A 23,698-nucleotide genomic window follows, 5' to 3' on the forward strand; every position below is an offset into this window, starting at 1 on the left:
AAAAGATCAACGTCTGACTATGACATTAATATATTCCGCATTTCACCCAAGAGTAGCATTTTGATTGGTGGTTTTGATTCATGAAAGTCTGCTGCTAGATATCGTACTATTTATTCTTAACACCTACGCATGGGCGTGCGTTATTTAAGTGCATTAACGGTTTCAGAAACTCTGCGGATCGGGGGCAAATAAATAAATAAATACAGAAAGAAAGAAAGAATATGGAGCAATACATCAACACAAGCCAGCTGCTCAGCGTGGAGTGTTTTTACCGCTAGGTGGCAACCCGAACATCTGTTCATTGCTGGACGTGGGATGGGATTTACTTGAGAGTGAGCCATTGATTTCTATAAACGCAATTTAGAGTTGCGCGTCTCCCCCGGCTCTCCTGTGTCATCGCTTCGGCTGAGTCAGCAGAAAACACAGACCCAAGGAGACCCTGTGGACAAGTGACGTGGAACCCCGTGAAGAAGCCAAATAAAAGCGGTGCACAACGCTACACTTAAACATATTCAAGCCCCAAAATGCCTGCTTGAAGTAATCTGATTACATGTTACATATATAAATATAATGTAAAATTTTTAATTTACTTGAAATATATATATATTCAGTTTATACCGATCACACTTTCCTTAATGATTCATTATTTGACTAAATAAACTTTAGATTTTAGATATTGCTTCATTTTGATGAGGACCAATCATTCATTTTTTTGTATAAATCACAACAGATCAACAATAATGTCTTTATTGGAAGAGTCAGATTATACTGTGCAGTATCATTAGTGACAACCAGGAAAAGCAAAGAGTTAATTTACATTCAAACGTTAGCATATTATGTGCCATATATGTTTTTGGTAAACAATTTTAAAAGCACAAACTTAAGTAAAGACATTTTATTCACAATTATTAGTTTTATTTCCTCTGTAGAGCTTCATCTGCTGCAATACATTCGCTGGCTTCAAAGCCTGGTCAGGTCTGTTTTTCACTGTGGCCACTCCTAGTATTGTGTCCACCTCCGTGTGTGAATAAAGTAGACAAAATATAAGAAATGATAATACAGTCAAACTGTACAAACTGTCAGTAAGATCAAAATAAAACGAGGCTGCAGTTCAAATCCAGTCTGAGTGATGTTGTTATCCTTTGGGCTTTTAAATCTGTATCTGTTGGTGCCGAGTGCCCATATTTGTTGAGGGGTCTGGCTTTGCAGTGTCCAAGTCATACTTCCCCCATGGGGACAATAAAGTATCTGTCTGTCTATCTACAGACAACACTGCCCAGCCTCTCCACAGTGGTCTGGTCCACCAGAGACAGAATGACTAAGTGCTTTGCTGAACGCCACAGGAGGTCCCTCCTCCCCGCAGTCATCCATCTCTGCTGAAGATGTATAATTTCTTCCTTCTGTTATTCTTATCAGCTGACATTTCACGTACACTAAGATGACTTGCTTCCTGCAAATATCCCCAGTACTGTGCTGTTCATCTACTCCCGTCACACTTTTCTTTCAGTTTATTTTTCCAAATTATGGTGAATTTTCCTTAAAGCGCATGCTGTTTTACTCCTGAAGATTTGCACTATAAATTTTTTGGATCAATCTATTGTATCAATCTTTATTACTGCTACTAATACACAATAGACACTGTTTTTATTAGTATTTCATGTTGAACATATTCATCTATGAGGTGAGCAATTTTCCTGTCACGATAAAAAACAAATGCGGTTGGCAAAGACAGGAGGTCTTTTTTGGTTTAAGGTAAATGCATTTAGTTTTACAGGTGCTTCTTATTATTTGATTATGCAAGTCAACATTTAATCAGCTTGTAAACTCAGAAGTGCATTAACACATTAAAGTTGAAATGTTGTTTACAGCTGGCTGCGGACTTTCTTAATCACTTCCCTCCACTTTTGGATTGGTGGGCTGCCGCTGGCCACCAGCTTCCTGAGCAAGTGGCAGGGCTGCAGGCTGGGCACATCAGGGTGAGCCTGGTAGTAGTGCTCGAGCCTCTCAAGGACCTTGTTTAGGCCAACTGTGGCAGCGTAAAACATGGGGCCTCCGCGGTGTCTAGGCCAGCTGTAGCCAAACACGTAAATGACGTCGATGTCTTCAGGCCCTGCGGCTATTCCGTCCTCCAGGATGCGGAAGCCCTCATTGATCATGGAATAGAGGCAGCGCTCCAGCACCTCCTGGTGGTCTATGCGGTGTGCCACCAAGGCGTGCCGGGCTCGGTACTCATCCAGGAAGCTGTGCAACCAAGGGTCAGGCTTAGCCACCTGACTGCCAGGTTTATCATACTGATACCACCCTCTGCCTGTTTTCTGACCAAACCGTCCCTGCTCGCAGAGCAGGTCTCCCAGGGGGCTGTACCTACGACCTTGTCGGAGCCTCGTTGGCTGTCCCGTTGTCGGGTCGGGCATTGCCAAGCCATCAGCCATCCTCACTTTCCAGCCTACATCAAGCCCAGAGAGGTCAGACATTCTGAACACACCCATGGCAAACCCAAACTCCTCCAGCACTTGATCCACAAACTCAGGTGTGGCTCCCTCTTCCAACAAGAAGAGGGCTTGTTCCAAATACGGCTTCAGCATGCGGTTCCCCACAAAACCCCGACAATTTCCAACCGCCACACTGACTTTCCCAATTTTCTTTCCCAGTTGCATGGCAGTTGCCACAGCAAGAGGAGAGGATTTTGGCCCATAAACCACCTCCAGCAGCTTCATGACGTGGGCTGGAGCAAAAAAGTGCATCCCAACCACAAGCTCTGGGTTGCGGGTTTGACAGGCCAGCTGGTCGATATCTAATCCAGAGGTGTTTGAGCACAGGAACGTGCTAGGTTTACAAACAGCGGACAGCTGCTGAAAGACCTTCTTTTTCAGAGCCATGTCCTCAAACACAGCTTCGATGACAAGGTCGGCATCTGCTACCGACTGGATGTTACGGCCGTAATTGATCTTGTCTAGAGCAGGAGCGACCCCACGTCTCTTAGCCCCTCGCTCCAACATGCCTGATATTTTCTGCTTTGCCTCCATCAGCTGCTTCTCTTGAGTCTCCACAGCTACCACAGAGAACCCTGCCTGTGCAAGGGCAACAGTTATGCCTCTTCCCATGGTGCCAAGACCTGAAACGACAAAAAAACAAAACAAAACCAAAAATCACGCTGACTATAGGGGGGAAAAAAAATATCGAAACCAACAGCCATGCAAATGCCAGAGACATTTCTGTTAAATTACAGGATATAAATATATACACGGAACATTTTGTGCAATGCTAGACTGTAAATAGTTTTACGTTGGCAGCATAGCGTTTTTCCAAAGCCTGAAATTTTAATACACAAGCTGCTGAGCTTCACATATCCAGATTGTCATACATCCAAGCCTCGCGGCAGGGAAGAGACATCCATTAAAACTCAGCTGAAGTGTAAACAAGGGCTTAGTTTCCATAGGCAACCTGGATGTGGAGATGCCACTCGGATAGTGAGATGAGTCAACGTGCTTGTGATAAATGAAAAGCTTGGGACAAGTAGAAATTAAAAGCCACAAAAGCCCTTACCAATCACAGCTGCTTTATGTACAGGCCTGGGCTTGCTCGTATCCCAGCGGGCTCCACTGGGCATGCTCCACCTGCCGACGGCTCTCTGAGCAAAGAAAAAGTACTGCAGAGCGCGGGCCTGGCCAGAGGTGAAGAGAGTAGCCATCAGCTCTCTCTCCCGCTCCATTCCCTGATTGTAGGGCAGGGTGGCCGCTGCGCGCACCGCCTGGACACACGCAATTGGTGCTATGGCTCCACGGGCAGTCCGGCGCACCCTCTGCATCACTTCCTCAAACAGAACAGCCACATCAGAGGGGCACAGACACGGATATGTGCTTATACGACGTGCATCCAGCGGCTGATCTGCAGGGGGGGGAAAAAAAAAAAAGAGAAAGAAAGAAAAAAAGGACGATGTGACCCCAGCCGAATGATTGCCTGCTTTCAGCTTCGTCACACTTCTGACAGCTAAACCTGTAGTCTGCAATTACATTTCTGATTTCTGTGCAGATGCCTCTGCACAATTCAACTTTTCAAACCGAAAAGTGCCTCCCATCTTCCAGAGGTACCACTCTTTTCCACTTTCTCAAATTTGTCAACCAGCACTCAGCACACACAGTCCAGGTGTAATTGGTTTTTCAGGCACACTCATCCACTCAATCACTAGATAGCCCAGTAGCTTATACGTGCAGAGGGATTTGACAGACCATTCCCAGATAATGGGAGGGACCTTGCCAGTTTACTGTTACCATTCACCTTGAATAACGCAGATCTGAAACAGAATGAAAAGCAAAATAGACAAAATAGCAGGTAAATTTCCAACTGTGAGAGCAAAGAAGAGAGGGGGGGATAAACTGAATTCGCAATCCTTTGAGCAACATCATTCCCCCCCCACAAGCCAAATTACATGAAAAGATTTAATCTAAAGATACTAAAACTTTCGAACGTAAGATTTCCCATCTGATGTGATTCAAGCCTGAGGAACAATGACTGTGAAGAAGATGACCACTCGGCTAAAACCTTGTTAAAAATCTTAATTCCCATTCCTGTCTCCTCTGACGTGATTACATGGGACAGTAGTCAGAATCCTTCACAGCTCCACTGAATTACACTCAGCCATGGGTCTGGGCCAGAAACTGGGTCACCATGGCAAAGCTTAAAGGGACAGTGGCCATATTTGATTATGAGTATCCACTTAGTCCAATAAGGAGGTATTTTGCCTAAAACAACATACTGTAAGTGTGGAATGACTTATGAGGGTCATTTTAAACCAGTTTAATGCACATTCTGTCTACAATAAATGTCTGTGAAGTATTGTGTGTCAGTGCAATGCGATTCCTGTGTAATTTAGGAGAGTATTATTGAAGCGCTTAATCTGTAAATGGTCGAGCTGTGGATTTGTTGCGCAGCGGTTGGGAATCCTGGCTGTCCTCACAGATGTAGCGGGACAGATGTTGCAACCGCTGGGGTAAAAAAGTTAATCTCGTCACCAGCCTCGACTCGCGAGCTTGCGTGTATATGGTGTGTGTTGTGAGTGTGTGTGTACATCTGCGAGGCCACACGTGCATCAGTTTAAGTGCAACTGCTCTTTGGATAAATATGTACCCACACACTGTGTGCACAGACTGATTGTACTCCGTGGGTGTCGTCAGCTGCGCGTCTCGATGTCACAAACAGTCACGCTCGGTTTGTAAATTTAATTGCACATTTCTCGTCCCTACTTAACACCCCTGCTAATCAACCTAAAAGACTGGAATATCTGTTAAAAACCTCCACAGATTCGGCCCGATCTCCTCAAATCTCCCATCTTGTACGCCGTTGGCTTCTCCGTCTGACTCACTCTAAGCCTCGGCTTTACCAACAACACTCACTTCCTCACCCACTCAAAGTCAACTTGGCAGTAGAGTGTGGAGGGAAAAAAACAAAAAACATTTGTGTAAAAAAAATGTTTTTTTTAAAAAAAAAAAGCACAAGACTGTAATCATCTTTTGATTGTAAATCAAACCTAAAGACTTAACTGTTGACGTTTTGTGCAGATGTAGTGAGATTGCTGCCAACATAAATGCCTTCGAAATGAGCCGTCACTGCCAAGAAATCTCACCAGAGATGAAGATGACATCTCTGGAATAAAAATAAATAAATAAAAAAAAAAAAATCTAGCACGCACCCTACAGGGTAGTCATGAAAACATCATCTCACGTTCCTTTCGTGGAGAAGAAACATAAGCTCTCGCAGGGCTATGCCGAGGCAGGACTAAACAAAATGTACCTTCCCCTCACCGAACCACACAGCAGAGTGGGTGGTGTGTGCATTATTCTGCAGTACTAGAGGGAATATAGCACTCATAAATGCTCAAATGAATAAAGGGAATAGGACATTCTGATATGCCTCTCCGCTTTCTTGCTGAGTGTTGGATGAAAGGTTTCATAGTACTTGTGTCTGTATGCCTAATATGAGGTTGCTTAGCTTAGCGCAAAGACCGGTAAAAATTGAGGCTTTTTTCCAAAAAGTAAACTAGATGACTGAAAAATTTTGTCATACTTTTTCATTCAGGCTGAGTCTACCAATGCTTTCTGTCACTATTTATCACCATCTAGCAAATATGAATGGGCCGCTCTTTCCACTGACTGATAAATCATCCTAAACTACGGGGATGTGGCACACTTCGCAGCCCATTCAGCGAGTAAATGAGGCTGGTACGCACGTGTGGGGGAAATCCTCATCCTCCAAAATGACTGGTGAGGGCCCGTTATGAATATTCTAGGAAAGTTTGTCCCTTTTCGCCCTTCTGAATAATACAGCAAAAGCAGTGAAGACATCAGAGCACATCTGACAGATCCATGAAACATTTATGGCTTCTGTGGTGAAGGATCTGGCTGCTGCATTTTCTCCTTCCTTTTACTTCCACAACCTACATATCAGCGCTTCTTGATGTCAGACTCGCCTAAAATAACTGCTCTAGGTGGAATTTCTTCTCTGCTTCCACAGAATCAATTTTTAAACCAGTGAAGAGAGAGAGTATAATAAGCCAGTGAGTACCATTTGCTTCTTTTTTCCCCTTCATCCACATCTCACCTGCGACTCGCTGGGCAAACTTCACAGCTACATTCACAGTGTTGTGATCAGTAATCTGGTCCACTAATCCGAATTTCAGTGCCTCTGCGGCAGTCACGTGGCGACCTGTGGGAGACACGAGTGTCGTCAAGGCTCCATATGAATGATACGATGAACATAATATGAATTAATGATGACCGTTTCAGGTGACCTTGGCATTTAGACGCTTAGCTTAAAACCACATCATCTCCTGTTTTAGTTAAATAAAGGCAACGTCTCACAAAACTAAATAGCATAATAGAGTAAAATAGACTTTTAAAAAAATCAAAAGATGAAGAATTATAGTTTGTGAGGAACATTTCAGACATTCTGAACAGGGCAGTGAATCGCTCCTGCAGCATCACATAGTAAAACGTTAATTCACGCTGACCTCTGCTGGTCATCAATGTAAACTGTCTCCTGGTTTATTTTGATTTTATTTTCAGTCACATGTGAAGAAAAAAAAAAAACCCTTGCTGTTTCCATAGGAATTACAGGGGTAAGCAGCAGACAGGTGCTGCTAATCAAATACAGTTAAATAAATGATCATTAGCAAGTGTGAGCATTTCTATGAAAGCAGGAGCTTTGGCAGACTGCCAACATCCAAACAAATTCACCTCAAGGTCACAGCGTGCAACAATTAGAGAAACAGCAAAAAATAAGAAAAGAAAATAAACCAACTTAAGAGCAACATCTTAGGCCTTAGTTTGTTCGTTAAATATTAAAGTCATGGTTGTACAATCAGAGACACACTGAACAAATATGACTTGTTTGGTTTCCAGGAGAAAGCCTCTTCTCTCCAGAGGTAGCACGGCTCTATTTGCAGAATTGCATCTGAACAAAACATAAGACTTCTGGAACAATGTGATTTGGACAAACAAGACAAAGTGGAGATGTTTGGTCATAATGCACAGAAAACAAAACACAGCAAATCAGCACAAACACCTCACAACAACAGTTAACCACTGTGGTGAAGGGCTGATCATTCAGACTCTGTATACCAAAGTATTCTAGAGTCAAATATGAGGCTCTCTGTCCGTGAGCTAAAGCTCGGCCAAAATTGGGTCATTGAACTGGACGATGAGCCCAACCACAACAGCAAATCTACAACACTTGCTGTAGGCCCAGTGACTAATATGCTGTGTTGAGACCTTAAGAGAGCTCTGTATACTCAAATGCCAGCAAACCTCAATGAAATGAAGCAATGTTGTAAACACATGATGTGAGAGGCTATAAAGTCAAACTATTGCCTCTATAGGCGGTTCTACAAGCTACTGAATAGTTTCTCATTAGTTTTTAGCAGGACTGCATACAGTGACATGTCTGGGTGCTTTATTATCAAACGTTTTAGGACGTGCTCTTCTTCAGAAACCAAAAGTTGCTGGGAGTCGCCAAGTTTAGGAAACTTTATTAATCAAAGTCAGACAGTGTTAACTTCTTTCTGCTACCTGTGGTGATGAGGTCCAAGGCAGCCGGGACACCGATGAGCCTCGGCAAACGTTGGCTTCCCCCTGCACCAGGCAGCAGCCCCAGAGTCACCTCTGGAAGTCCCACTCTGGCCTGAAAAGACATAAAGGCACAAAATTTGATAAACGAGACGTACTGAACTGTGGAGGTTTAGACATTAGAGAAAAATGTTTCTGGAAATATTCTTTGAATATGATATGTGTTATTCTGCCTGGCTTCTGTGAGTGACATAAATATCAAATGTATTCTGGACAGATAAGAACCTTTTCAAGTCTGACAGACAAACTCACTCTTTTTCTAGTCATTTGCAAATTTATTTTAAAAAAAAAACATTATTATGCAAAAGCTTCACAACATGCCAGATACTGACAGACATCGATGCGTTACATCGCTGATATTAAAGAGACACTGGCTGACAGGGACAGAGATCTGAAGCATGAACTAACTTTAGAGTGTGCGATCCGATAATGACAGCCAAGTGCCAACTCAAGGCCTCCACCTAAAGCGATCCCCTCTATAGCTGCCACCACGGGCTTGGAAGCAGCCTCGATGGCGTGGATCATCGGTATCAGGGGAGGCCCAGACATCTGTCCCCCAAACTCCTTGATGTCTGCTCCTGTTGCATAAATTCAAATCGACAAAATGATCAAAAACTTGGAGAAAGAAAGGTCATGAGAGATGGATATGCAGATCAGCAATTCATTATTTTGTGTGGCTCTTTTCTACTTTTCTCAACCTTGTCTGACAGACATATTTGGGTTTTAGTTGAGAAAAAACACGTTTCTTATTTTTCATATTTTATAGAATGAAACACAACAGTTAAGCAAATAAGCTCCAAGTTAAATGATGGTGGACATAATGACACAAATAGTTGAAAAATGTACAGTTTAGGATTATTTCTATGTGAAATTATTTACTTCTGGTTTTGCTTTTGTGTTTACACCTGCAAATGCCATGTATTGTATTGTTTACTGCATTATGTGTATGCAACAAATCACCTTTTAATGATGGAATATTAACATTAAATTAATAAAAAGGGCAAAAAAAACCCCTACTGAAAATGTGTTTATTTTGTTAGAGTATCACTAATATGTTTGGTTGCTTGTGAACTTCACTGACACTTTGTTCCCTTTTTAGGGACTCGAGGTACCCACTCTGAAGGGAACTCAAACTGAAGGGAAAACACCAGAAGAACAAAGTGGGATCAACTTGATCCAATCTGTCATGGAGCATGTTTTTAAAATATACTTTAAAAAATAATTTCAATAGGATAAGTGAAAGAAGATGGGCAGACAGAGACACTTACATTATAAAATAAAAAATAAATAAATAAATAAATAAAATAAAAAATACATGTGCATACCCCCACAGAATATCCCATTCTGGCCACAGATGACCACAGACTTCACCTCTGGCTCACTGAGTGCTCTCTGCATCAAGTCGACAATGCCTTGCCTCACCGCTGCACTGCATGAGGAAAAAGTCACAACTTTATTTGGCCTTTTTTTCCACCCTTTGTGAAATTTGAAACTTAACAGTAAACTGTTCTGCTGTAGCCCTTCTTCACAAATTTAAAATAAAAGCATGTAACAAATACAGGCACAGCAGTATAAACTTTGATAATTAACATCTATGTACTTTATTTCTTGATAATTTTATCTTACGAAGCTAATAAAATGCATCATACAGTCTATTAAATCTTAAGGTACACATCAGAATAGAATTTAAAAAAAAAAAAAAAAGATGAGAAAATGTCTCTTTAAAACAGGGCAACCATAGCATAACTAGAGAGTAAATAGATTCAATTATTGCTACAGCTTAAGTGACTTAAAGTAAACTTGTGAGGTCCAGTAAAGGTTCCAGGGTCCAGTAGATCACACTGTGGTTGGGTGAGTTTTTAGTGAGCTGTTAATTAATCACAGTTCTCTGTTGTAATGTATTAAGCCTCAAGCTGTTCCTAAAGCAGCGGTGGTAATAAATCACCCTGAAGTAAATGCCGTGAATGAGATTAACCGATCACTAAAATGTACTTAAAGGTATGAAAACCTACTGACTCTATATGCAGAAGAATGGTAGCTTCCAGTTTAGGAATAATCTGCATGATGAGACAGCATCTATAAAAAGTACCAACTACAAAACCTTTGTGTCTATTTGTAAACAGGCTGTAGACACCAGGGTTTATGAAGGGGTGTATATAAAATAAACAAAGGACCTGTTTTGCAAGTAGCGACTCTGCGCTCGACATTATAAGCAATCCACTTCTTTATGGCAAATTAAAATATCTTTATATAACTAATATGGTATTTGTTTTAATTTTCTACTTCCCTCTTGGCCAGATTTATTTAAAAAAAACATTAAGTATGATAAGTCTTTTTACTGGATAAATAAAGGACATAACAGTCACTTCAACTTTGGCACAGAAAGACTTGATATCACTCATGTTTGACAGATTATGGTTCAAGCCATTTACAACAGCAATCAGAGGATCACTCTCTCTGACGCCACCCTCTGGTAAAACACCTGAGTTACTATCTTCTGGTGCACAAAGCTCTCTTTCGTGATTTCTACTTTCTACTTTTCTACTTGTTCTTGTGTAAGCTGCAAATTGCTGTTGCAGCTACAGCTCTACTGTATATAAAATCAATCAGGCACATGTGAATTCGCATTACGAGACACGCTAAAAAATAGAAAAATGCAGTATAAGAAGTTGTGCAGACCAAGTTCATTAAATCGGCTCACCTGAGTGCATTAACGGGAGGACTTTGGAGAGTAATCAAGCCCACGGATCCCGAAACGCGAGTGTACTGAGCCATTGTGTCGAATGAATACTTGGAGTTGTCGCACTCTCTTTTTTGCAGTGCAGACTGAACTTTGAAACTTGACTTTAATCCAGTTAGCAATCCTTCATCACCTTTGTCACACTTCCTCCCCCTCCGTGTAAACAAACGCTCTTCTTCTACGGCAAACACTCGCGCTTATCGCCCCCTACCGGAAGCAGAGAATATAAATAATTATTTTCCCCCGCCTTTTATATTATTGATATGTACTTTAATCTGACTATTAAATTATAAGATATACTTGTGGGTGCTAGTGGGTTAGTAATTTGAATATTTTAACTGTTCTATTGACATGGGGATGTGACGTCACTGCGGCGGTTAGTTGCCGCTTCTTGCCGTTGCTATTCTCGCTGACAGCAACCGGGACGTGAAGCTTTTTTCTGGCTATCAAACTCAGGGGAACATGCGTTCACTCGTAGGACTAATTACGGTTGTCGCCGCAGCCAGCTTGTATCTATATTCCCTGTCCTTGTACCTCCCCGCGGGACCAAGAAAGCGTTCTGTCCGGAGCGCCGAGGCTGGACATGTGTCCGAGGAGCAACAGCAGCAGCCCGGCGACTCCTTAGACGAAGAAGAACCCAGCAGGTGACTGGTATATTTAGCCGCTGTCTGGTAACCCATAGTTTGGGGCTTTGTTATATGCTGTGCATAATTTAGCTTTATTTCAATTGGACCCTGTTGGGTCACTAGTAAGCTAATGTTAGCATGCAGCTCATAAAAAGACAGGCAGCGTATGTGCAGGCTTTTAACCCCCCTTCAAAAAGCAGTGACTCTAAAAGCTAACTAACTCTAACTGAAGCCTCTTTTGGAAAAGCTAAAGTTAAAACAGCAAGTCCAGTTTTTGCTTCTGTTTTAACTTGTGAGGGTTGTCATCAGGTCATAATTGACAAGTGCTGTGTTGTTGTTTACTGTAGAAATGTAATTTGGTTTTAATACAGTAGATTAACAGTGTCCAGCTCTTCCTGCATTATTTTGCGTTTATCTGGGCTCAACCTTTTTTTTCCCACTGAAGTGTAGTTTTGGTAATGAATGAAAAAGGACACGCTCAAAGCTGTGTCATCCCAAACCAAGTCACGATTTTTCCCCATATAAAAGTTGCACCAAGCCAGGACCCTAAATTACATGCAGAGCATTCAAGTTTTCAAGCGAGGTCCCATTTTTGAGTGAGGAAACCTCATTCCGGTGTTTGTGTCATTCAGATACTTCATAGAAAGAGGTGTAATGGGATCCTCATATCATTCATTAGCCTAAAATAATACTTTTTCTCATTAGGTACACTTTTTGACTGCTTGTTAACACAAATATATAATCAGCCAATCACACTGTGTGAGTGGCAGTTCTCTGGGTGAACATGGCTTGTTCTCACAGCACATCAAGCCCTGAATCAGATGGGCTACAGGGCAGAAGATTACAGAGGAAAAGGAAACTGATGCTGGAATTCAAAGCAGATTTTTCAGCACCCTCTGGGTACTTTTGTACCAGCTGACCATTGTTTATCACCACAGCCTACCTGAGTGTCATTGTTGACCATGTTCTTTCCTTTATAGCAGCAGTGTGTCCATTGTCTTCTTCCAGAAGAATAATGCACTGTGTCAGATACACTAAATCTGGTTTCTTCAACATGAAAATTAGGTCATTGCACTCAAATGGCCTCCACAGTCACCAGATCTCAATCTAATAGAGCACCTCTGGGATGTGGTGGGATGGGATATTTGAATCCATGGATGTGCAGCTGACAAAATCTGCAGCAACAGTGTGATGCTAACTGTTTGACTCTGTCTCACAAAGAATGAACTTTTCAAAGAAACTCTCTTCATTCTTTGTACTTATCTTGGATTGAAGTGAGATTTGTCAATAGTAAAACAGATGGTAGTTAGAAAAAATTGCAGTTTCTTTAAAAAATAGCTTACTGTAGTTTTTTAAGTGATGTAAAAAGACTGTTTTGGTATCAGTTTTAGCAGATAAGTATAGGTATAGAACCATGTTTGTAGTCCCATCAGCAATCACATGAGTTACTCTTTTGGCTATTTAAATCTAAAAGTAACTTTAAGTTAAAACATTTTTGATCACAATGATATTTTTTCTGTGTTGCCAGTCTTTCTGTGAACATGAAACTGGCCTGACAGAAATGACTAACTTAAATGTGAATGTTCTCACAGGTTAAAGTTCCCTTCAGACTTGGAGGAGCTCCGGGAACTCGCTGAACTCTTGCAGTTCTACAAGACGGAGCACACTGGATATGTCCTGCTCCTCTTCTGCAGTGCTTATCTCTACAAGCAGTCCTTTGCTATTCCTGGATCCTCATTCCTGGTAAGGTAATGTCCTGTGTACAGATGGATCCAGGATGATAAGGCAAGCATTGTGATGAGCACAAAACTGGTAGATTTCTTGTGCTGGTTGTCTTAAAAACACATGTAAAATCCTTTTAATGAAGCATTTTGTATGTTTAAATACATTACGAGAACACATGGGCTAAAATATGCCAAAAGTGTCACATCTTGTAGGTGTGAAAAGATTACATTTGCATGCAAGATGAAGGAAAATTCAAAAGGCACTTGGGCAGCATGCGGTATGCAGCTTGTGTCTCTTGTTTAAATAAATGCGGAGGATAAAAGAATATTCAGATAATGCAAATGACAATCTGAGTGGGCAGAACTGCCAAAATACTGGCTTCACACCAGTGTTAGATCACAAAGTATTTCTCTCCTTTCGCATGTAGAGACGCCACAGAGCTGTGTGTCAGATGATGCCTATTAACGCGGGCTTTTGGTCTCCATTTGTCATTGTGTAGAACATTCTTGCGGGAGCTATATTTGGACCCTATCAAGGACTGCTGCTTGCCTGTGTGCTCACAACTGTGGGCTCTACAATGTGCTTCCTCCTCTCCCAATTCTTTGGAAAACACTACATTGTGAACCTCTTCCCAGATAAAGTCTCCACATTGCAGAGAAAGGTATGACTGGGCTGTCACACAAACAAAACACGCTGAAGGAAACAAAGATAGTAAGTTTTTGAAATACCGGTGGACTAAAATTAAGTTGTTTTCTCAGAGATCAACTGTTAATTTGGCTGTGTGTGCTGTAAATAAACAGTAAAGAGGGCTACGCTTAATCTTATTTACAAAAATCAAAGGTTTTACCTGTCAAGCTATTATTAACAATAATACTTCCTACAAGAAGACATTGGCCATATCATATTATCACTTTAGAAATCCAGTATACTCATTTTTACACATAGAATCTGATAAATCAGTGACTTCTTGTCCTTGAAAAGGAAGAAATGGTTGACAGGTGTAATTTCAGACTCTGCTGTCAAATATGTAGAAGCGACATTGTTGTGTTCTCACACGAAGCCCAGGAGAAAGTTTGACACAGAGCCAGCCATAACCTAAAATTTCAGAGATAACAGCTACCACAATGTCAGCTTTCTTTGTTAGGAAGGCCTTTCTACTTCAGGCTGTATGTGTGCTTATGTGAAAGGGGGTGTTTGCTACATCACTCTTCTTGCTCATAAAATAGATTGAGTCCCACCTACTCCAGTCAGAGACACCTGGTGATAGAGCAGGTGATGGAGATCTGTAAAGAATATGAAATATGTAACCACTGAAGGCAATACTGCTGGCTCAAAGAAAAAAAAAGACAACAGGACAACGCTGGCAGGAAGTCATTAATCTTGTGAATTCACGAGTTTATGTGTTGTTGTTGTTTTTGTTTCTTTCTGACAGCTGCACATTAATTCAATTCAATTTTATTTCTATAGCGCCAAATCACAACAAAAGTCGCCTCAAGGCGCTTCATAGATACAGAGAAAAACCCAACAATCATATGACCCCCTATGAGCAAGCACTTTGGCGACAGTGGGAAGGAAAAACTCCCTTTTAACAGGAAGAAACCTCCAGCAGAACCAGGCTCAGGGAGGAGCGGCCATCTGCTGCGACCGGTTGGGGTGAGAGAAGGAAGACAGGATAAAAGACATGCTGTGGAAGAGAGACAGAGGTTAATAACAGATATGATTCAATGCAGAGAGGTCTATTAATAAATAGTGAGTGAGAAAGGTGACTGGAAAGGAAAAACTCAATGCATCATGGGAATCCCCCGGCAGCCTACGTCTATCCGATTGTTAAGTGATGACGTGACGAATCCTACTTCCGGGCCTAAAGTAGTCTGCGTTTAATATGGCTTTTGTGTTGTTAACATGTTTAATGTTATGTATTTTCTTCTATTTAATCAATCAAGTCAATTTTTTTTCTCTTAAGTTTTAATAATTAAACCGAAAGAGATCAAATGCAGTAAAACCTGAGACATGGCTTTGCTGTGTGGGTCACAAAAATAATAAGTTGAAGAGAATTGATCAAACACGCTCCTATGCACAGCTCACATGCTGACACAGCAGTGGCTCTCCCTGACCTAAAGTACTCCCTGGTGTTGAATGCTGAGTGGAGTCAGCTGCAGAGGGCGGTGCCAAGGACAGGAGAGAGAGATAACCCACGCGCACAGGCAAAATAAGGTAGGCCTGCTGGGCCTTTAACGGACGTATATGTACTGACAAGATGAGCTTCTTCGTAGCTGGTGGGTGTTTGGCATACTGAGAGTTATGCCAGATTTGGATTTGCATTATTATTCACCAAAAGGACTACTTGACTGTAACGCTTTGAAAAGATGACTCTTGGTATAGTTTTGCTGATGAGTTAACTTGCACGTGACTAGTTGATGTGAACAGGGGACGAGAACAATGACACACCTATCGCCTGCCTCTGTAAATATCTCCAGCCCCTCTGATCTGTTCTCCTTATCTTCCAGGTGGAGGAAAACCAGGACTGTTTGTTCTTCTTCCTGCTCTTCCTGAGGTTCTTTCCCATGACTCCCAACTGGTTTCTGAATATGTCTGCCCCAATTGTAAACATCCCCATCACCTTCTTTTTCTGCTCAGTCTTCATTGGTAAGCACACACAGATTTTCTGCTTGGTGACACTAAGTGAGGTACGTCTAGCACTCCACATTGAAAACAAAATACTGGATGACGATCGGCTTCAGCTTTTAAAATAGTCAGTCACTATTGACAGGCTAAAACCAAGCTTATTAGCTTTAACTTTTTGAATTATCGCTTCCTGGAAAACTCTGCTATATCTATTAATACACCTCTAGATTTAGATAATTCTGTGCCTATAAAAAATCATAACCATATCTGACTTAAACTGACTGATTTCCTCGTCTTTAAACGAGTTGCAGGCATCTTTGATCTGGTCATGGTCATTAAACTTGCACAGAGAGCAACAACCTCTTTGACTTTGACTTTGAGGTTGAAAGTTAAATCATACCGTTAATAGAAAAGGAACAGAACAGGTATAAATGTTGGCAACAGTGTCGGCCACATGTGGGCTCTTAGTATCCAGCGCCCATCACACACATGAAAACATTGTTTTTTCCTTACTAATTTTGATAAATGGATTTTTTTGTTTTTAAGGGTATTAACAAAATTATTACTTATATGTTCGAAATAAAAATCGGATTGATTGTGATGTTGTTACTTACCAGCTCGTGCCAGGCCTCCTACAGCTTGCATAAAACCTAATTAAACTCCTCTTCACAGCACAGACTTAAGCCTGGTTTCTACATAGATATGCACACTAAGAATTTATATGGTGGCATATGCCAACACTCCGGTATAACCACATGAGTTGTAATAGAGTAAAAACAAGTAACTGTTTTTTAAAGGGGGGGAAAAACACAGTTTTCATGTGATAGCATAGGGTTAGGATTATGGGTTCTTGGGCCTTACAGGGTTAAGCAACAACAACACAACGCTGCATCTGTCATTGCAAATTAAGTTACCCATCGTGTTTCAGCACAATTTGTTCTTGCTCTATTGTCCGCTTCTTCAGGCCTCCTGCCATACAACTTCATCTGCGTCCAGACAGGCGTCATGCTATCCGAGGTGTCATCGCTGGATGACTTGTTCTCCTGGGAGCGGCTCCTGCAGCTGCTGGCCATCGCCTGCATGGCTCTGCTGCCTGGTGCCCTCATCCGCCGCTTCAGTCAGAAGCGACTCAAACTTGGCATCCAGTCACAGAATGGACTCGATAAGAAGGTCCAGTGATCCATCCTGGGACTGAGTTTGTTTGTTAACATACTGATGCCTTCTGCCCTCTAGAGCGAATGAAACACACACACACACGTGTAAAGTGCTTTACTGTTGCAGAGCCACCTGGACAAATCACAGTGGGAGTATTTGAGGAGAATTATGTCGTACCAGATATTTCCGTGCCACATGTTGGCACAGCAGTAAATGTTTATAGATGTAGGAATGTACAGTGGTGACACGAAGGGGCGGGGGGCATTTTAAGGAAATTTTGCTCTTGCACTCATGTTCAGAAAGCAAGTGTTCAAAGTGCCTGTTGTGGAGTTTTGAACTCACACTTCTACCTCCATGAGCACCAGAAAGAGATGGTGTAAATGTTTGTTGATGGTTTTGTGGGGCTTTTATGATTTTTCTTTTTGGTTTATACGAGTATGTTATGTTTTTTATTGTTTTGACAATCGCTTCTTGCAGTTTCAGTGTTAATCTTTCTTTTTTGGGGGGGGGGGGTCATTTAGAGGCCAGAATTTGACCTCTGGAAAAGAAGCGTGACCGGATTAAATGGCTTGTTATATGGGACGTGTTTAACGTGTTAAGGTGTTCTCTGGTATTGTCTGAAAACCGATGTGCAGTTAATTTGGGTGACTGGAAGCTTTAATCCTGCTAGAAAAAAATCTTTCTTTGCAGTCTTTTTGTTGGTTTAGCAGTAAAATGTCTTTCTTCTGATTTGTATATTTTGTTTTAATGTATGGGTTTCAAATTTAATACTTGGTGATCTTGTGCACGGTGCAAGATGAAACAGAATCACTGAGGAGAAGCTCCAGTGCACTCGGTGGATGAAGGGATTTTTTTTTTATGGTTTTACTTACATCGGGCTTTTTTTCAGTGTGACTGACCTTTGGTGTGTCAGATTGTAAGTGTTGAAAGCACCTTTATTAGAGAGGAACAAAACCTTTGAAATAATAAAACGTGAAAAGTTTTCTTTCAAATATTCTTTATTGCTCAGATCCAGGTTGCTCAGCAATACAGTTCACTCACAACTCAAAACAACAGCATGGCTGTTACCAGAAAGGCACGGATCCACGAGATGTAGTAACATTGGATCATATGTCTGTCCAGTGCACAGTCACCAATTACCTTGAGGTGTTTTTGGGACCTTTTGGCCTGTGGGAAATGTAGGACGTGAGGGTTTGTGACCTACTGAGGAAACAAAAGGAATCTCCCAAATGGTGAAGAGCAGTTAAGAGTCGGATCGATGTAAAACCACAAATTGAAGTATAGTGCTATATGACGTGTAGTACATACTGGATCGCCTGCAATAGTCTCATGCAAGTCTTTGCATTTTTCTCAGTTCACAAGTTAGGACGACAAAAAAACAAAAAAAAAAAAAAGACCACTGCTGTGGTTCTGCACATCTGACCAGACTTGATCCTTCATCACCTGATCCATACTTGTTTTTGTTAATTTGGATGGTGTTGAATATTCAGTCCCATAGGCAGAACAACTTTTACCAGCACTTTTATTTTCAGACCTGGTTACTCTGCCCACTCATATCTACTTTGCATTTTCTTTTTCTTATCCCCCCACCTCCCCCATCCCAATCTTAAAATCTGTTTAAAATCCTAGCTAGGACACAATTTAACAGCAAGTAGTGATCTAACATGACTGGATATTAAAGAATCCCAGCTACTGCTCCAGACTACATTTAATCAGTGTAACTGACAAGAAAACCAGATCAACAGAAAACGAAATAAAGCCTAAGTTATTCAACCGCTGTGCGATATGACTAACAGCACTGTGCGTCCTTAGTGATGCGAGTGTGTTTTTTCTGATACTGAAATTAATGCCTAGCAACACCCTACTGAACCTAGAAACACCAAAATCCTTGGAAGTAAAAAAGAAAGTTACTATGATGTTTGCAGGTTTTGCCTCAGATTGTGGCTGAGGGGAAACCTGCTCTTCTAGTAAAGAGCCAAAAACACAAGAGAGGCGGAGGCCTGAGGAGTCCTCTGCAATGCTAGAAAAGAACTTCAAATCTGCTCTAGGAAAAAGAAAAAAAAAAGGAAGAAAAAAACCCTACTCCTGCCAGTCAGACAAACCGTAAGTGACAAGATTCAATTTTCCAGTGCTACTGCGAACAGACATGCCCTACTAAAGTGAAGCAGCCCACCGCAGGAGTCAAGCGCTCCAACAGAAGCACTGTACTGCATTCGTGTGGGTAAGGTCAGGGTAATTGAATCAGGTCTGGCGAGCTAACATCATCAGTATGAGGTACTGTACCGGCTGTGGTGGAGGCGTGCTGAAGCAGCCCCAGGCATTGTGTGAGTTTGATAGACCTTTATGTTTTATTTTGCTAATCTGTGTTCACTGGGACCAAAAAAAAAAAAAAAAAAAAAGGATCCTCATCTGATGGAAAAAAAAAAAATCCCTAAAATAGTGCCAAAAACAAACTAACTTTTACTACATCATTTATTTATTATATTCCTTTACCCTACACTGGTTTTAGTAACTGTAACTAAGTCAGCCTTGGATTCAGAGGTAATTCTGAAATGTACAGCACAAAAAAAAAATAAATGTAATAACCGGTAGATCGATGAGAAAACCATTTAGAGGTCAGCTTGAGGGAGCCTGTGACGCTCTAAACTTCTCCCACCATTTCTCACAATGTAGGCGCAGACTTGTAGGTGTTATAGAGAGACAGAAAACGATGCATTAATGTGCGACTATTGTACATGTTTACAGATATACAGTTATCCTGTCGTACACAGTGACATTTCAACGACTAGAGTTGTTCTACATTCTACACAGAAGACTAGGGCTTCACACCACGTTCAAGAGTCCTGTCAGTGTATTTTTGCAGCTTTGTGTTTTCATCAAATCAACCCCAGAGGATGCTGTTATCAAATAGAGCTGGTAAAATTGGGTTGTTATAAAAAAACAAAAACAAAAGTAATTAATTTTTTTATGTTATTTTTTTCCACAAGTGAATAAACGTCGTGGTTTGTTGTTAAAAGTCTCAAAAAACCTGGAGGTACGGTTGGGAAAAACAAACAAAAAAAAACAAAAACAGGAGGTACAGTCGGTTAGTTTCTGTTTCTATCAACTGATTTTTCTTTTTTTTTTCGTTCTCTTTAATTTCTTTGAAGGTGAAATCAGTACACAACATCCACATTCAGAACCACATCGGGCAGGTATGTACCCCTTAGATCCTGCTCTTCATTCCTTTCTAGCAAACAAAAAAAAAACAAACAAAAAACTGACTTGGAAATTCTTTTGTATCATTAAGAGGTTGTATGGCGTCCAGGCAAACAGTCCGACAACGTTGACTACGGTTATTTTAGTTGATTTTTTCTTTTACAAAGTTTCACTAGTCGGCTGGACCTGAAGAGAGTAGAGATTACTGTAGATCTTTTATCTTTTTTTATTTCATTAAAAAAGAAAATTAAAAACGCTCAAAATGATTAGTTAACAAGGCATACAAAAATGTGGAAAAAGGGAGAAATGAAAGATTGGACTGAGGTACCCTGAAGCCTGAGGTAGATCACAATACTGACATGCGCACTGTTCACATCCCGACCACAAGTTAACGCGGTGGTTCACTTTTACTGCTTTCCTATTTTTTCAGGTTTTTATTCATTATATTATTATTCATAGTCTAGTTTTTGTTTTAGTTTTTTTTTTCAAGAAAATAAACACTTCCCTTCAAAATAATATGGCAGTGTCCCACTGAGGAAAAAAAGAAAAGGACTTTGTCTTCTTTTTGTTTCTTATCAATAGCTCTCATGACAAAATAGGAAAAAATAGATTCATAAATATTACTCTCTCTTTTTATATATATATACACACACACACGCACGCACGCGCACACACACACGGAGGAAGCTGTGCGTATTGGCAATAACCTTGCGTCTGGAAGATGAAGCTGATGGGTGATGTATGAAAGGTGACAAAATAAGGCAACAAGCTTCTATGTTCTTCAAAGTAAAGCACAAAGGGACACCAGGACCTGCGTGTCCAGCGTGCCCGCAGAGCAGGCGGCCAACTCGCCAAAATAAAATTTTTTAATAAAAATCTTTTTTAAAAAAGGGAAAAGAACAGAGAGCAAGAGGATGACAATCTGTGTCGTGTGCCGTTTGGCCTGGCCTGCTGGACACGGCAGGGGTGATATCTGTATTTTTTTCTAAAAAGGCTGCATTTTGTACATTCACAGCTGTCATGCCATTTTTAGAAAGCTCCCTGACAAGAGAGGGTTAAAGCCAAACGCGGCTGCGGCTGGTCGTGTACCACAGGTCATACAGCGCCTCCCTAAAATCCAACCTCGCTGCCACCCCACACACCAGAGGTCTGCACCCTCCCTCCCCCTAACCCTCCCAACCCTGCCCCGAACCCTGTCCCCCTCCTTTACCGGGCCCTCAGCTCACATTCTGTGCTGGCCCTTGCGACGTCCTCATAAGGCCAAGCGTGTGGCGGCGCGCGTCCGAAGAAGACCGGTTAACGGGCGAACGCGCACCGCTCGTTAAGACGTCAGTTTTTGCTCTGATTAAAGAGGAGACGACGAGCGTGAACACAGACGACGTCTACTGCACAGCATGACAGAATTTTACTGATTACAAAAAAAAGAAAGAAAAAAAGAAAAATCCCTCAGTTGCATTTAACCTCTCTTGAGCAAAAGTGGCAGTCAGTTCAAGGTTATCAAAAAGCTACGGAAAAAATTTTATCCCATTTTTTTTTAAAAAAAAAAAAAAGAAAAAAAAAGAAAAAACCCAAACAAAAACAAAAGAAAAGACATGGTGTCCGATGAGAGAGAGTGATGAGAAGTGAAGCAGAAATTAGAAGAAAAGAGAGAAAAATTAAAAAAAAATAAGCTTAGTATCAGATATGAATGGTGAGATATATTTGAAAGGGACGTTATCTTTTGCGTTGGCACACACACAGGCTTGTTACAAAGACTCAGAACCATTCACCTTATTTACTTATAGGGGTTTTCTTTTCAAATTTCAGTGGCCTAAAAATGGGAACAAACAAGGGGAGGCTGTCAATCAATCGATTACTCAGTCAATCAATCTCAGGTACAAGCAAAATACTAACACCAAGCTCTACTGTCATTTTGATGAATAAAATAACAGAGCATGCTCTCAGTGTGTATCCATACACGTTTCTACTGCATTAATACTGCTAAGGATATTTGATCTCACAATCTAAATATCTCAAACACGCGTGAGAGAAGGAGTCCGCTGTCGCTGGCTCTCGCTCTAACCCAAAATATCAATCACAATGCCTCGTACACGCTCGTGTTAAAATAGAGTTGCATTTTCTCCTTTTCTTTTTTTAGGCCTATGTTAGTCCAACTAAAGAGATAACGTTATGCAGGGAGACAAACTAGTTTTTTTTTAAACCGTGAAGACAACAGTTCCCAAATTTTCTGCCATTTCCGCCTTTCTTGTAGGTTTTTTTTTTTTGGTCTTTTTTGTTTCTTTATTAATTTTTTTTTTTAAGCTTCAGTACGATTTCTCCCAATCTATCTGCTCTCACAGGGCTGGCAGTGCACACAATGCCCTCAGCCTTTGGCTCTCACTTGTGTCCCCCCTAGCGAAGTTCTTTGGTTTTGATCCCGGTGCTGCTGGTCTGCCCTGCATGTCCCCCTTGGCCTTGGCCTTAGTCTGGATAGGTCTCTGTTCATTTGGGAGGGCTACATTCATTGGCTGGTGCCCACTGGAGCCACCCGGCTGGTCACTTGGAGTGGTGCGGTGACACAGCGGCGCCCTGCTGGTGCTTCTGTTCCTGCTGTTTGACCTGCTGAATGATCTCCCGGATCTTCCTCTGTGCAGTCTGTAGGAGAGATCAGGAATTAACACTGCAGCAGAACATAACAGGTTCAAGTAAGAATAATGAACAAAGTAAAGGACAATCATCAATAAAAATACAAGTGTAGACAGATACATTTAGGTAAATGCAGTATGCAAGCTTTATCTGAAAGAAAGCGTTACAGATATGAGCAGAGCAACATCCAAAACTGTGTGTGTGTGTGTGTGTGTCTCCGCTTGTTTGTCAATTTTAATATTGCAGAAAATGCATGAGCCGATTTAAACTGCGCTCAAAAAGAAAAGAAAAATACAATTTTATACCATTTTTAAAGCACTTGGATGCATTAATCTGACTGCAGCCAACTGAGCCAACTAAATGTGATACGTGTGAAACCCAGTGAACAGCTACCCATTTGTTTTCATTTTATTATTACTAGTTACTCATATAGACAGTTACATAACAGTTACATGCAGCACACTCAGCTTTGGGCTGATTAGATTTCTCCAACATCAGAAAACTTTCATGTCCAGCTGGTTACAATGAAAACAAATTGTACTACCAGCTGTCTACATCTGCCAAGCAAAAGATATGCGCAGCTAAGAGCTCAGCCAAGGGGGGCAATATTAATGTTAACATCCTCTCCTGCTGTCACAACCATGAGCCTCTCATTACAGGCAGATGGATGCTGCCTTCTACACAGTGATAGTAACGGCAGGCGGCTCGGCAGAAAGGAAATCCTTTTTACATAACAGAGGTCTGCACAAGTTTATAATAACTGGGTCACGAAAAAAGTTTTAAGGTTTTTAATCCATTACAGGCACTTTGAGCAACACAATATGGCTGCCATTTAGTTCAATTGTAGCAGGCAGACATTTATGCATCTCAAAAAAAAAAAAAGG

At 41.2% G+C, this 23,698-nt stretch overlaps 3 protein-coding genes across 7 annotated transcripts in view; 1 reads left to right on the top strand and 2 right to left on the bottom strand.

The window, feature by feature from the left end:
• Window positions 1-731: 731 nt before the first annotated feature.
• ehhadh (enoyl-CoA, hydratase/3-hydroxyacyl CoA dehydrogenase) lies at window positions 732-11,049 on the bottom strand. The gene is made up of 7 exons (XM_005918278.3): window positions 10,822-11,049; window positions 9,446-9,549; window positions 8,529-8,698; window positions 8,064-8,175; window positions 6,598-6,702; window positions 3,547-3,888; window positions 732-3,115 (listed from the first exon to the last, which is right to left on the bottom strand). The coding sequence occupies exons 1-7, from the start codon at window positions 10,893-10,895 to the stop codon at window positions 1,863-1,865; spliced, it is 2,160 nt and encodes a 719-aa protein (XP_005918340.1). The 5' UTR covers window positions 10,896-11,049; the 3' UTR covers window positions 732-1,862.
• A 162-nt stretch (window positions 11,050-11,211) lies between these two features.
• Window positions 11,212-19,045, top strand: tmem41aa (transmembrane protein 41aa). Its single transcript, XM_005918279.3, has 5 exons — window positions 11,212-11,504; window positions 13,079-13,229; window positions 13,711-13,872; window positions 15,719-15,857; window positions 16,801-19,045. The coding sequence occupies exons 1-5, from the start codon at window positions 11,323-11,325 to the stop codon at window positions 17,013-17,015; spliced, it is 849 nt and encodes a 282-aa protein (XP_005918341.1). The 5' UTR covers window positions 11,212-11,322; the 3' UTR covers window positions 17,016-19,045.
• Window positions 19,046-20,101: 1,056 nt separating this feature from the next.
• igf2bp2a (insulin-like growth factor 2 mRNA binding protein 2a) overlaps window positions 20,102-23,698 on the bottom strand; it is a 58,162-nt gene continuing 54,565 nt past the window's right edge. For all 5 annotated transcript variants that reach the window (XM_042219181.1, XM_005918272.3, XM_005918271.3 and 2 more), the window contains one exon: window positions 20,102-22,823. In XM_042219181.1, coding sequence (XP_042075115.1) covers window positions 22,725-22,823 — 99 coding nt within the window. In that variant the 3' untranslated portion in view covers window positions 20,102-22,724. The remainder of the gene's footprint in view (window positions 22,824-23,698) is intronic.

Source organism: Haplochromis burtoni, unplaced genomic scaffold, assembly GCF_018398535.1.
Source record: "Haplochromis burtoni strain Fernald_Lab_line unplaced genomic scaffold, NCSU_Asbu1 Contig_29, whole genome shotgun sequence".
Classification (NCBI taxonomy): domain Eukaryota; kingdom Metazoa; phylum Chordata; class Actinopteri; order Cichliformes; family Cichlidae; genus Haplochromis; species Haplochromis burtoni.

Excerpts from the sequence above, each read along its gene's own strand:
- ehhadh (XM_005918278.3), bottom strand. The coding sequence starts at position 10,895 with ATGGCTCAGTACACTCGCGTTTCGGGATCCGTGGGCTTGATTACTCTC. Across the intron at positions 9,550-10,821 it reads CCTCCCGTTAATGCACTCAG|TGCAGCGGTGAGGCAAGGCA; the intron begins GTGAGCCGATTT and ends TTCCTCATGCAG. Across the intron at positions 8,176-8,528 it reads ATCGGATCGCACACTCTAAA|GCCAGAGTGGGACTTCCAGA; the intron begins GTTAGTTCATGC and ends ATGTCTTTTCAG.
- tmem41aa (XM_005918279.3), top strand. The coding sequence starts at position 11,323 with ATGCGTTCACTCGTAGGACTAATTACGGTTGTCGCCGCAGCCAGCTTG. Across the intron at positions 11,505-13,078 it reads GACGAAGAAGAACCCAGCAG|GTTAAAGTTCCCTTCAGACT; the intron begins GTGACTGGTATA and ends ATGTTCTCACAG. Across the intron at positions 15,858-16,800 it reads TTTCTGCTCAGTCTTCATTG|GCCTCCTGCCATACAACTTC; the intron begins GTAAGCACACAC and ends CCGCTTCTTCAG.